This window comes from Citrus clementina, unplaced genomic scaffold (assembly GCF_000493195.1).
Source record: "Citrus clementina cultivar Clemenules unplaced genomic scaffold, Citrus_clementina_v1.0 scaffold_4, whole genome shotgun sequence".
In the NCBI taxonomy this organism is placed as follows: Eukaryota; Viridiplantae; Streptophyta; class Magnoliopsida; order Sapindales; family Rutaceae; genus Citrus; species Citrus x clementina.
The window spans coordinates 12,713,993-12,728,439 of NW_006262274.1; the positions used below are offsets into that span (position 1 = coordinate 12,713,993).

Here is a 14,447-nt window from a genome sequence, read left to right on the forward strand (position 1 = left end):
ATTCAATATTTTCACGCCACATAAATTTTTACAAAGAGCTTATATTAGTAGCGAGAGTTAGGCTTATTTAACTAGTGAAAGTATAAAAAAAAAAGATTAATAAAAAAGAAAGATACCAACCTGGAGGAGATTCATGAGGGTCTCCATGGTAGCAGTTTTGTCAGGTCCAATTTCATATGACCTGATACTGAAAGTCTGCCGATATACAAACCTATCCTCCACAAACCTTCCCAGCAAACATGCGCGAAGAGGAGAATTATCAGGCTGCTGGCTTTGTTTAACAACCAGCTCATCATCATGGCTATTAATCTTTGTTCGTACATTCGGTGCTTCATGAACGTGGCGAATTCCATTCACTTTCTTTCCACTTATCATCTCCAAGCTCCCTTGATTACTTGCACTTGCAATCACTGAAAAGCTTCTACATCGTTTCGGTTTGATTGAAGGCCATGAAGCATTAAACCACCCTGCCTTCGCAGCATAGCACAATGTTACATCATTGGTGGCTGCCATGGACATTTTTGCTAAGTGATCATTCACTATGTTTGCAATAATGAAGCTGGTGCATCGTACGTATCAGTATTTTTCTAAACTTATTATGTTGCCTTGTTGAATAGAAAAACTTTTAAAGTATATTAGTTGGTGTAACAACTTATATTTCACAAAAGAATATGATAAGACAATGAGTGGAAGAAAGGGAAACTTTTCTCTTTTAATAACGTGGGGGTTGAAAAATAATTTGCAGTTCAACAACTTTGATGGGTGGGGGAGAATTATTAGAGGGGCATCTCTATGATAGCTTGCACCGTCACGAATATTGGAGGAATTTGGAAAGGTTCTTTGTAGTTTCATTTTAAGGGAATATGCGACAACCACAAATACATTAACTTAGTCTTTTGTGCCTGATATTTTGTAAGTAGTGGTTTAGAATTTGAAGAAAAGATGATTTGTTCTCTAGATGTTTCTTTGTTAAGTCATCTGCTTTCCCTACGCCATTGATTCATTTATGTTATACACATTGAGTCATTGACATTAGGTGGGTGTATTTAGCAGCGCTGTCATTTGCCGAGCTAATTATACCCATTTATTTCGTTTATGATCGGACAAATGATACCTGAAAACCTAAATTATATCCATGTATCTCGTTTATAAATGGGCCAGCCTTATCCAGAATGGACCCATGATGCTTACTCAGCCCAACTGGCCGAAGTAGAGAAAGTGAAAAATCAGAAGGTACCACGCTTTCAAGTTAATAATTCATAAGTCAATTTCTCTTTATTCAAAAGGTTGGACGTTATATTTTAACAAGTTATTTAATTTTGGTCGAACAAATTATATGAAATCAACGTATAATAATAAAATGACAGGTTCATAATCTTAAGTGCTAAACCCATTCCCATCTCATTCAACTTTTGGAAAGTTGAATTTCTAACCACCATCTCACTTTTTTTTTTAAAAAAAAAAAATGGTGTTTGAAAAGCAATTAATACAAAACACAAAATCACTCTTTTTAAAGTTACTCCTTTCCCCTTCCTGTTTTTCAAAATTTACTATAAAATGGGATGATTCTGAACAAAATAATTTTTAATTTATCAAACATCAAAATTAATTTTTTATTTTTTTAAGAGAGTGTTTATTTTTTAACTTAATAACTTAAAATGACTTAACTTAATTAATTAAGTTAATTAGAGGTGTTTGTTTTTATAATTTAACGAGACTTTTTAAATAATTTTGACATTATAAAATCAACATTTTTCATTTTTTACTGAATGAAGAAATATGGATTAGCTAACTAATTTCTAATGTAAAACATATTTCTACTTTATTTATTTATTTTTCATATCTATTCTAAAACCTACCCATAAACGTTTACCCACTAATAATCTCATCTTTTTTTCAACAGTCATGGAATCCCTTCTCACTTTACTTCTCTCATCAGGCTCTTGAATCTCCCATTATCGGTCATCAAAGGTATTTATTCTTATATTTTTTCTGTAACTATATAATTTGTTTTTATTAAAATTTTTTTATATATTCTAATTCTAAAATTATTATGTATTCACTTGAACGTGGTTTTACTTGTATATGATAAAATATTATAGCATTTATGTTCTTTAAGATACACACACGCACATTATTTGACGTTCAAATTTAATAAGGATACAAATGTGAAAGTATATATTTTACATTTGTAAGTTGAAAAAATAAACAACTTAATATTTATTTTTAGAGATAAAAAAATATTATTCAGATTCAAACTTTCATGTTTATTCAGATTTCAGACCAATTTTGACCCATTCAGGTTTCCGATTAAAAAAAAAGGAAATTATCATTTTCCCACCAAAGTTATTTTCACGTATCAAATCAGTACCATAGTTTATTGAAAATGTATTTTACCACCAAATGTTTGCTTTTTTATTGTTTTACCACCATTTCGTTAGACCAGTTAAAAATTTGCTGATGGTTTGCTGATATCATAGGGCCATTTAAGGCATTTTCCTTTGAAGTTAAAACATTGCGTTTGCAATGATAAAATAAATAATAAACAAATTATTAGATAAATAATTTTAAAAAAATAAGAAATTTGCAACCCTAAAAATTTGGCCTCTCTCTCTCTCTCTCTCTCTCTCTCTCTCGCTCCATCTCCGATCTGTCTCTCTCTCACTCGTTGCTCTATCCACCACAATGTCATCACTGACTCGTTGCCGTCTCCATTGTCATCTGCTCTCTCCACTATGGGCTATTGACTTCTTTTTTTTTTTTTTGGCTTATTGTCCATTACATTTTTTCCTTAATTAAATTATTTTGAGTTGTGATTAATACTTGAATTTAGTATATTATGATTTTATCTCCACGAGCAAAATTGACTTTTAACTCATTTTCAATTAAATATTAACACATTTTTAGCAGAATAGTGGTAAAATAATAAAAAATAAATATTTGATGGTAAAATATAATTTTCAACAAATCATGAACTGACTTGATATGTTAAAATAATTTTGGTGTAAAAACTTTATTTTCCCAGAAAAATACCACCTAAATCACTTTCGAGCTTCTGAAGGCTCCATGTGAATTAGTATTTCAGTCGTAATCATAAAAGTGTGCCGGCTCAATCTAGAGATGGACCAAAAATGCGCAACTGGCCCAACCAGAGAAGCTTTGAATTAAAGTATTCACAATGTCAATTTCTCTTTGATTTATCCATCCCATCACTGTTGCATATTTGGATTGTTTGATTTAATGACAAGTGTCACCGACTTTTATCCTGGAACCACATGAATACGTGGCTTCTGTCGGGGGGAAAGAACAAAAGCCACTAGGTTCTCACCGTCACCGCATTGATTTAAGCAAAGCAAACATCCCAAGATTAAAAAATATGAAGGAAAAAAAAATTTGCAGGACCAGCGTGCTCTTAGTGTACTTTTCTTCTTCTGATCACAATGCTGATCACAATCTGGACGGGGCTAAATCTAGTTGGACACGTTGAAGGCAGAATCCGATACTGTCTCCCATCCTGCCACGTGTCTTAATCTCTCCAATATAAATAGCTAACCCATATAACAGGTCCACACAACTTTTGTCTTAATCCTAGAAACCATTTTCTCACTTGGCCATCACAGTCTTCTTCGATTCATCACTTTATTCATCAGTCAGTTTTTCTCAGTGTTTATTTACTACAGTATCCAAAAAAAAGAAAAATAAAAAATGAGTCGTTTCTGGAATTTGATCTATGGTGTTCATTCACTTGCAGGGTATTTTTTTGTTTTTTTTCATATTTTTACTCAAGTAAAAATCTTTTTGATATAATTTCTCTAATATCTGATCATAAAATATGTATGCAGGCCAGTTCTGATGCTGCTGTATCCCTTGTAAGTGATTGATTAATTTCTTTTCATTTTCTGTATTAATCCTGATTAGTAATTAATTAATTATCTAATTAATTGAGTGATCTGATAATAAAAGTGGGGTTCTGACTTCTGATACATATGCCAGATATGCATCAGTTGTGGCAATTGAGAGCCCATCAAAAGTGGATGATGAGCAGTGGCTTGCTTATTGGATTTTGTATTCATTTCTAACTCTTACTGAGATGGTACTCCAACCGGTTTTAGAGTGGTAAGTGAAACTAATAGATCATTTAATTTTTTTTTGGGGATTAATTAGTTTTTATATGTGACAAGTCATGTTATGAATAATTAAATTTTAGGATACCAATTTGGTACTCGGTGAAGCTAGTACTAGCGGCATGGCTGGTTCTGCCACAGTTCAGAGGTGCGGCTTTTATATATGAAAGGTTTGTCAGACAGCAAATTAGGCAGTACAGAGGAGGTAAAGATCATCATCAGCATCAGCATCGCAAGTCTTCTCCTACTGGCACTGGCAAGGGCAAGAACAAGTTTGTGGACTTTATTATGCCGAAGAAAGTAAGCTAATTAATTGGATTTGTTTTTTAAAAAATCGAATTTAAAATTAAAATTGGAGTTGTAAAATTTAGACGTCTGAACCTGAGCACGATTTAACTCTTAATGGATGTTACTGTTCTATATTGAAAGAATGAAGTAAAGTGTGAGTGAACAGAAGGAACTAAGATTTGTGTTGAATTTTCTAATGAGATGTATTATTCAATTGGTTGTGTGCGGACAGGGGGAGCACGAGGCATACTAACCAACTACAAGAAAAGAAGAGACGATTCTCCGTTGGCTTGTGTTCGTGTGTCGAGCTTCTGTTGCTTTGTGCTTTGCTTTGCTTTTAGGTTAATCTTCTCTCTTGGTGATTGTTGTATAAAGGGAAGCTTTAACTTTTAACCCTGTACAAGTTTACAAGTTTGCGACTTTCAAAGCTTCTGTGACGCTTTAATGAAGAAATTAGTGATCATTTGAGGCCGCTCACTCTTTTTCGGCTTAGCAGTTTCTCACATGTCAGTCGTATAATAATAAATCAATAGCATTATGATGTGTAAATATTGATTTTTAAAAATTATTGTGGTTATATTAATTTTAATTATATGTATTATGTATGTAGTGATTAATTGTGTATTATTTCTTACGCATTCTGAAATTCTTAAATTAGTGTTTTAGGTAAGGTTTTTGTGGGCCACGATGATGTTGAAATTATTAAAACTAAAATCATTCTAATGCGTTTGTTTTTAAGCCGAAGGCGGGCGCGATGCTTCGGTCAAGCTGGAAAGTAATTTCTTTTGCGTGAAGCAACATTTGAACAAACTTTTTGGGTTCATATTTTGTTAAGAAAAACTGGATCAGTTGTATTCACGTATGATCGATTGAATGAAATATATAAAACTCGTTGATCATCTAATTTATTTGACAGAAATCAAGATTCTTGAGCTATTTGTTAATTTGGCACATATATTTCTATAAAGAATTTTTATTCTAGCGGTTTATTGATTTGACAGAGAAATTTATATAAAGAATTTTGTGTCCTTTAGGAAAATTATTGTGATGGATCTTTAAGTAATTTAAAGGGTAAAATTGTAGGGAGGCTACGTCGTGTCTCTTTATTTTCTATATCTCAACCATTAATTGCTGGAGCTCGAAATGTCGGTTCTAATTATGTCTCTCTCTATTCATTGTTGGGAGCCGCAAATGTTGGTTTCTAAGTGCATGTTTATAATTGTGGTGGGTTTTTAAATAAACAAATAACTGTTTTGATCCATACAGAAGCAATTATTAATTTGGTGTTATCAAACTTCAAAAGCGCCGGCAAGTGATTTAATTATTGAGTAGAGTATCACAATTGAGTTGGCTATGATTGAGGATTTACATTTTCATAAATATAAATTAAATTATAAATTTACTACAAATATGGGGTCTAAGTGCATAAGTGCGGCTGTAGAGAACCGCTTAAATTGCCAAGGTTGAACCGTTTCTGTGGCTTAACAACTAGACGAGCCGTAGATTCTTGCATCGTATGTATCTACTGATACTGTGTTGGCTATCTAGCTTCTATAAATATACAAGTCTTTTCTTTTAACTCATTACATATGAACAAGCTAAGGAATCTCTAGTCTACGAATTTCGTAGACTATATTAAAATATGCGTAAGACATTCATCTATAAACATACTTCTAGTCCAATTAAATTCCTCAGAAAAATATCATTAAAACTTAACATTGATAAATTAGAATCATCCAATTCAAAATTGGTTATTTCCCCTTAAATCTCAAGCTCTACTAGCAGAAACAAAAATCACAAAATTATATTTAATAGGGCTTGTTTGTTAAACGTCTCTAAAGTCTAAAATTTAAAGAATTTTAATTTTCTTTTTTTAAAATTCACTTGTTTGTTTTTTTTATAACTTGTGTATGATTTTTTAGACATTTATATTTAAATAGAGAAAATAAATTTTTGTGACTTTTATTTAAATGAGAAGATGTCTGAATGAGAAGTAAATATTATATCCAATGAATATTTCTATTATATATACTCATTTCTTCAACTATAAAGTGTCATCCCTTATTCTATTTTGACTTGGAAGGATATAAATGCTGAATAATCATATTCAAGATGCTTTTTATTATAAGGGGAATTGCCAATTTTCTGTTTACTAAAATCAATATTTATCACTTACCGTCCTACAGTTTTTATAATAGCAAATAACGTTTTTGACAATATAATTTCAAAGTATTATTCTTTTTTAAATAATTTTTTTATATTTATTATAAATAAAATGCATCATATTAATATTAATTAAAATAAAAATTTGAAGTACTAAACATAAGAACATATATATTTTGGAGTGAATAAAAAATTAATATTATGATTTTTTTTAGATTTTGTTATTTCTTAAACTTTTTTTGTAATAAATATATATTTTGTATTTCTAAGTTAAATTATCACACAAATGATCCATTTATCCCTCTTCTCCTTTAAATTTTTTGGTCCGAGAGGTTATTAGCTATTACGAAAATTATAGGGGAAAAGTAGCATATATTGATTTTAGTAAGAGGAAATTAACAATCTTTCTATTTATAAAAGCAAATAAGATGTCATTCATATTCAGATATTAGGAAAATAAATAAATATATCATCCAGACATTCATATTTACCCAAGATTCCATCTTCATAATCACAAATCCTCTACTAATGGCAATTGCGAGGGCAAGAATAAGTTTGTAGACTTTATTATGCCTCTTTTTTTTTTAAGTCATGTTTTGGTCCGATGATTTTTTAAAATCAAATTTAATTTAGAATCAAAATTATCGTAAAATTTAGACGTCTAGACCTGAGCACCACTTAACTCTAATATACGTTAGGTTTTATGTTGTGAAGCTGTTGAAAATGCTGTTATAGGTCTGGAGAGAAAATCTGAGACAATGTTGGATTCTCCTTTTATGTGCTTCACTTCGAATTTGAATCTTGAGGGGGATTTAGACTTTGCCAATTGTAGATCTGGAGTTTCTCTCCTTATTTTCTCCTGCGTAGGCCTGCAAGCAATTACAAATGGAGTGAGAGAAAGAAAGAACTAGAATTTTTTGATGCCTTTGAGGACTACTAGAACTTCTTTCTTTGATGATAGGTAGTAATGCTGAGCTTCACTGAATTGTCCTGATTTATAGCCACAAATTCTCCTGGTTCCCTCGGACTCTTTAAGCAATATGGCTCCCCAATAATTCTTACTTGCATCTGTTTGCAGGATGATGTGTCCTTTGTTAGGAATTAAAGATGGAAGTGATTGACACTTCTGCTTTAATAACTTTAGGGCTTTTGTCGTTTCTCAGAGCATGGAGAGGACCATCTCTTTAAATGCTTGGAAATCTAACTCATCATCTTTGATAGATTCTAGATGTGATCTGCTGCATAATTGATGATTCCCAAAAATTATTGGATTTGCTTTCTGCTTGACAGATCATTAGGAAATTGAGATAATTTTTCTGCAATATGTGGCTGAGGAATGATGTATCCATCTTTGATGTGAAACTCCCAAAAAATCAATTTCTTCAAGGCCAATCTTCATCTTGGATTGAGATAATGCCAAACCATGCTTATAGGTTAAGTCTTTCATTTCCATTGCGTATTTCTTCCTTATAAAAGAGGTTTGGAGTTGCCTGCACATTTGGAGAAAGAGGGCTATGCGTATTGTACCCGGTTTCCATTCCATATACTTTTGCTAAAGCTCTTCTACCATGTAGACATCCCCACACTTACTCTGTGTATCATCGTGAATACGATCATGTTCTATCACTTTGAGTAGTGGTGGCTTGTCTCTTCTCCATATATCTCTTAGCTGCACGATGACAATAGTGTTGTGGGTTATATGGTATCCATTGATCAGTTTGAGTGTGAGGATGTCTTCGAAAAGAGGAGCAAAGAGCTTGTTGAACCAACATCCTTTAGCATATCGGCGACTTTTGTAAAGAAGATGTGGTTAAAAGACTATGGCAATAGGGTACAAATTTATCCATAACTAGAAGACATGATATGATAGTGGTGATGCCTCACATATCACATAATATCCCTAGTTGGCGTCTTCATCAATAACATGGTGAAATACTCTGGATACTCTGTATGCTAGTTCATTCATTTGGTCAATTTTAGGAAATGGATCATCAGAACTATCGGGATATTCACGGTAGTCAATTACCTTATTAAAGATCTTCTCTTTGATCTCTTCAGGTAACGCTAAGATAAATTCTAGGATGTTGTGGATAAGAAAACTTCTTCCGTATTCCATTCTTAAGGAAGATTTCGTATTTTGACTTTTGTTTTTAGAATTTTGAGTCAAGTTGAAGTTTGGACTTCTCAATTTTATTAAATCAAATTTAAATTAGAATCGAGATATCTTAAAATTTAGACATCTGTATCTAAGAACCATTGCACCATTTAACATAAATATATGTTATTTTCTATGTTGAAAGAATACAAAAAAGTGTGAGAGAGCACAACTAATGGTATGTTCGGTTTGAAAAAATATAAGAAGAAGAGAGGAGAGGAAAGAAGGAGAGAGAAAATAAATAAGGAGAGAAAAATTAATTTTATATCCAACCAAACAATAAAAATATTATTGATCCTCCTTTTCACTTATTTTCTCTTACCCTCTTTTTTTTTCTCATTCACTTCCTCTTCCGTCATTTCTTCCAACCACAACATAAGCTAAGATTTGTGTGGAATTTTTCTCAAGGGACGTTATTATTTAATTGATTGTGTGTGGACAGTGGGAGGACGAGGCATACTAAACAACTACAAGAAAAGAAGAGAAGAGCAGAGAAGAATCTTCACTGGCTTCTGCTGCTTCGCGCTTTTTGCTTTGCTTTTAGATTAGTTTGCTTTCTTGGTGAATGGTGATTGTATAAAATTATAAGTGAATCATTTTAACTTTTAACCCGTGTACAACAAGTTTGCAAGTTTGCGGCATTTAAGGCTTTTATGACGAGTCTAATGAAGAAATTAATGGTCTTGAAATTAACTCTTTCTTTGGTCTAAGTTTTTTGTGGGCCATGATGTTTATGATATCGTTGAAATTGAAATTAATTAATCCTAATGCTTTTGTTTTCAACCGAAAGATATCTGTGATGCTTTCAAGTGGGCAAGTAATCTGTCTGAAGCAACGTTTGAACAAACTTTTTGGAGGCATAGTTTTGCTATGAACACAACCGAATCTGTTGTATTCACATATGATTAATTTTGCAATAAGTCGGCAATTGATCCCGTGGAGATTATAACCCTTGTAAATTCAATGAAAGTATATGAAAAATATTTGACAAGTCATTTGACAAGTATAAAATATTAATCATATAAGTCATTTGACTAGTATCAAATCAATATAAATAGTTGAATTAGGGATTCTTAATCATATTACAATAAAAAATAAGTTAAAATAAGTTAAAATATATAAATTTTAATACAACATATTTTATTTTATAATGTACTGAAATTTATATATATATATATATATATATATTTTTTTTTTTTTTACCTTACTTCTGATTTTAATGTGATCAAAATCCTTCATTAGAAATTTACTTATCTAATCAATACTTAATAGAATATGTTGTATTCACATATGATTAGGTTATTCATTTATATGAGTTGTTTGTCGCTCAACTTGTATTCGAATGATTATTATTAATTTGACACATAAATTTATGTAAATGATTATTAATTTGACTCAAAATTAGTGTGATCGATGGTTCTTCACTTCGTTGTACTGGAAAAAAAAAATTAATAGGACAAGATTTTACGGAGGAAACTTCGCGTCTCTTCATATCCTAGATCTTAGCCATTCATTGTTGGAGGTCAAAAGTCGGTTTCCAGCAACGATGTACGTTTTGATTTGACTAATTAGTTTAACCATAGTTGGATTATCTTTTGGATCAAACGCACCAGCAATTATTAAATTAGCGATTATCGATCTTCAAACAGAAAATGGGGAGTAAAATAAGTGATTAATTTGCTGGATAGTGGTACATCCACAAAGGCACAAACTCATTCAGGTGATATTATTATCTTATCATTTTAACTTTTTTTCGCATTTCACTTCATTATCAAAATTTTCTGAAAATTATTTTTAACCTAATATTTCAGTTTCTATTATTTTACTATTGAATCATTAATTCCATTAATAAATTACTGATGTCACATGAGTATTTTAAGAATTTTTAGTATATGTATTTTAAGAATTTCACAAGGTATAGTATTATAATTTTATCAATTAATTGTCTTAATATATAAAATAATCAATTGATAATAGTATCTGTTTGAGGAAGAAATGGAAGGTCAATAATTGAACGCTATGTGTCAATGAAAAATTGCATGACTAACCACAGGGTACCCGACCTGCATCAGATGCACCTAATAGTTAAGCTGGTACGCAAGGTACCCCATGTTAGAAGTGAAATGGGTAGAAAAATCATTCGAAATATTTGCTGGATACAATATCTCCATCGCTTAAAAGTTAATGTTTAATTTGGCAGAATCAAATAAGAAATATCTTACTGGAAAAGAGGGGACAACTGGCTGTCATGCCTACCAAAAAGTAAAAGACAGCACAGCAAGGACAGTGATCCTCTAGATAGCCTCTGCTGAGGTATCTAGGACCACTATGCATAATGCGCCACACAGTGGCGGATCCAGAAACTAAAATGAGGGGGGGCTTAGTTCAAAAAAATTTATTTAACTTAGATTTTTTTTAATGTTCACTTGAATACATTTTAAGTCTTATAAACTCAAATTTTATTACTTTTTTTTAAATTCTAAATAATAATAGTAATAAATTATTTTTTTAAATGCGTGAAAATATCATTTTTCAAAGTAGTGTTTTAAATGTGTGAAAATATCATTTTTTGAAGTAGTTTCCACAAAATATTTAAAAAAATAAAATAATGTGGCTAATGGGATTTGAACCAAAGTTTTGAAACTATTAAATAACACTCTTACCATTGAACTACAAAGTCTTTTCATATATAAAAAATGTGTCCAAAATCTTTTATCTAACTTTTTCAGATGGGACTTGGGGTACATTTAAAAGAAAACTTAATGGCCCAGGGGGGGCTGAAGCCCCTCCTGGGCCGTAATTGGGTCCGCCCATGGCGCCACATGTAAAAAAGAATAAACCCAATAAATAACGCATTACTTGTTCTCCAAGTATGCTCCCATTTCTCTAAATGAATATACAAGCCAAATGAATGACATATTCTTAAGGATTGAACAATAAATTTTCTCCAAGTGGCAGGAAACCAGGGCACTCTATATGAAGGCACTCAGGTTCTATCTTTTTCATTCATGAATACTCACAACAATACACACACAAAAAAAAGGGTTGAGGCTTCCTTCAACTTCCAGCCACCATTGTTAAGGGCTTGCAACCTCTTAACATCCAAAATATTGCTTATAAACTGACTTGAGCGTCGGAGTATGGTCGCCGGCCACTAGCGACTCCACCTTAATCCTCTCTTCTCTATTTTGCAGGTTAAAAACAACTCATAAGCCAACTCTCATTCCAGACCCAAGTCTCCCAAATGTCACGGGCCGATCAATTTTGCCACCAACGAACGCTAATTTCACGTGCACGGGTACGTTTAGCAAAAGCCTGCCTTGAACCGAAGTGCACATAGAAAATGGGATGCGCTTAGCACAAAAGGCGGGATGTACTTAGAAGCGGGATACACTTAGAAATGAGCCGACAACATAACTAGCCATCTGTGGTACGCTTAGTAAATCACCCACCAAGGCCCAAGATCTAGACTTCTCTACCATTTGTAAATAACTAGAACTTTCTAGGACTTTTCACTTAGCCCCCTAGGAGATATTTGTGCAAGTTGCATGGAATTCTCTAGACCTAGCACTCCAACACCTATAAATATGGGTCAGCCCCCTCATTTTCCCACCAAGCTCACCAATCACACCACACACACAAACACTCAAGCACACACATAAGCTCTCTTGCTCTCTTGTAAAACTCTCTTGTAATTTATTCTTTGTGTGTAATAAAATCTATTTTGGCCACATTGCTCTACTTCTCTCTAGCATTTTCCGCAAAGCATTCTTTCTTGACTAGTTTGAGAAGTGTTCTAGGCTTACTTAGTGACTTGTGTGCTAAAAGTAGCCTAAGTGCCGCACGGGTTGCTGCGCAATAAAAGAAACATTATTGTAAGAGAATAATTTATAAAAACAAGTTAAAAGGAATAAAAAGTAATGACAAAGATATCAACAATTTAATCAGAAGGAATATTTTGAGGCATTTTTAAAAATATAAAGATTAAATGGGCACTAATATCAAAATATATGAATTAAGCGAGCATTTACTCTTTTGAGAATTCTCAAATCTCATATTAATAATTATGTCCACTAAACCTTATATGTAAATATATTATAACGTTCATCATAAGTTCCTCCGAAAAAGAAAAATCCCATTCAACTACTTTGTTCAAGTTTCAACTCAAATAAGTTTTACAACATTGATTAAGTAGAGTTGTCGAATCCAAAATTCATTACTTCGCTTTCTCATTTTCTGTTATAGTCAACTAAAGGTTGTGAATTCTTTATTACAATCCTCATATTAAAGATTATTGGTCTTCTAGCTTTCTCTATTTTATGTTATTACCCGCTTAAGTTTATGAGCATTTTGGCTCTCTAGAACCAAAATCCGACTCTCGACCCTACAGATGTATGTTAACGAAAGAGTTTTGCAACAAAATATTTTTGTTGAGGCTTTTATTACGTTACATAAAGATGTAACATACTTTATTATGTAGCAACCGTTGGATTTTCATCCAACGGTTGTGGAAATAATATGATTTTATTATCTTATATTTTCATAACCATTGGATTTTCATCAAACAACTACTATATAATCATGTATGTTACATCATAATGTAACATAACAATCTCCTTTTATTGATACATATCTATATATGTGTATAGTGTTGATCTAATTTAGGATCGTCCACTTTATTAAAGTTTGAAAAAATATAAAATTATGTGATTTAATAGTATAATGCTATTAGATTATTAAACCATGTAATTTAATATCTTTCACAGTCTTGTTTGAAGACCGAGAGATGTAGTTGTCAACCTTCAAATTATTTCTCATTATTAAGAAAATGTAACAAAGATACTACAAACTTGTTTTATAGAGATAGTAATCATTGTTCTTTTAAGGTGAATTTGTTCACCCATCTAGATATAATACTATTAAACCACACAGTTGAATAATATATATATATATATATAGTAGTTTTTTAGTCAGAGATTTTAAAGTGCGGGAAAGCTTTAAAATCACATGGCTTTAAAAGACTTACAGTTTTAAGCCTTTAAAACCATGCGGTTTTAAAGGTTTCCCGTACTTTCCCGCACTTTAAAATTCCTGATTGAAATATTTCTATATATATATATATATAAGATCTGTATTGTTGGAAATGGATTACCAAGTAGTTGCAAATTAAGCGGAAACAAACTTTTTCTCTCTTTGTGTGATTAAAATAAGATGTGTACCACAAATAAATAAGCAAAAAAAATAAAATAAAATAAACCAACAAAATCCAAAGCAAAAACCAACCACAGAAGAGGCAGTTTTTTACGTGGAAAATTGAAAGGGGGAAAAACTACGGGACCGTAGTCTGATATAATCTTTTAATATATTAATGAGATTACAACATGAATTCTTCTTCAGATAATACTAAAGGCCACAAACATTAAGAATCTCAATATTTTTGGCTTACAATAACAACCTAATAACTATCTATATAATAAGTGGGTATCTCAAATAATAGCCAGCAAGATGATAAAATAAAAATCAAGATCAGTAGGATTGTAGAGAGTGATGCCAGGAACTTACCCTCAAAATTTAAGAGAAAACATAATTAATTTCACCTTCGCCTTCCGATCGTCCAATCAAATATTGAAAATCTTGCCCCCAAGTTAGAATAGCCAGCCACTGTCTTCTTCTATTTTCCCACTCGTCTTTTTGCAATAGTGAAACTAGTGCTGCCG

The 14,447-nt window shown here is 31.8% G+C and overlaps 2 protein-coding genes across 2 annotated transcripts in view; one reads left to right on the forward strand and one right to left on the reverse strand.

Annotated features, from left to right (window-relative positions):
* LOC18044309 (palmitoyl-acyl carrier protein thioesterase, chloroplastic) overlaps positions 1 to 519 on the reverse strand; it is a 3,676-nt gene extending 3,157 nt beyond the window's left edge. Inside the window, exon 1 of the mRNA XM_006436811.2 lies at positions 121 to 519. Within this exon, the coding sequence (XP_006436874.2) occupies positions 121 to 519 (399 nt within the window). The remainder of the gene's footprint in view (positions 1 to 120) is intronic.
* A 2,893-nt stretch (positions 520 to 3,412) lies between these two features.
* On the forward strand, positions 3,413 to 4,895 carry LOC18044311 (HVA22-like protein e). The gene is made up of 5 exons (XM_006436813.2): positions 3,413 to 3,752; positions 3,843 to 3,869; positions 3,994 to 4,116; positions 4,208 to 4,424; positions 4,645 to 4,895. The coding sequence occupies exons 1-5, from the start codon at positions 3,706 to 3,708 to the stop codon at positions 4,663 to 4,665; spliced, it is 435 nt and encodes a 144-aa protein (XP_006436876.1). The 5' UTR covers positions 3,413 to 3,705; the 3' UTR covers positions 4,666 to 4,895.
* Positions 4,896 to 14,447: the final 9,552 nt, after the last annotated feature.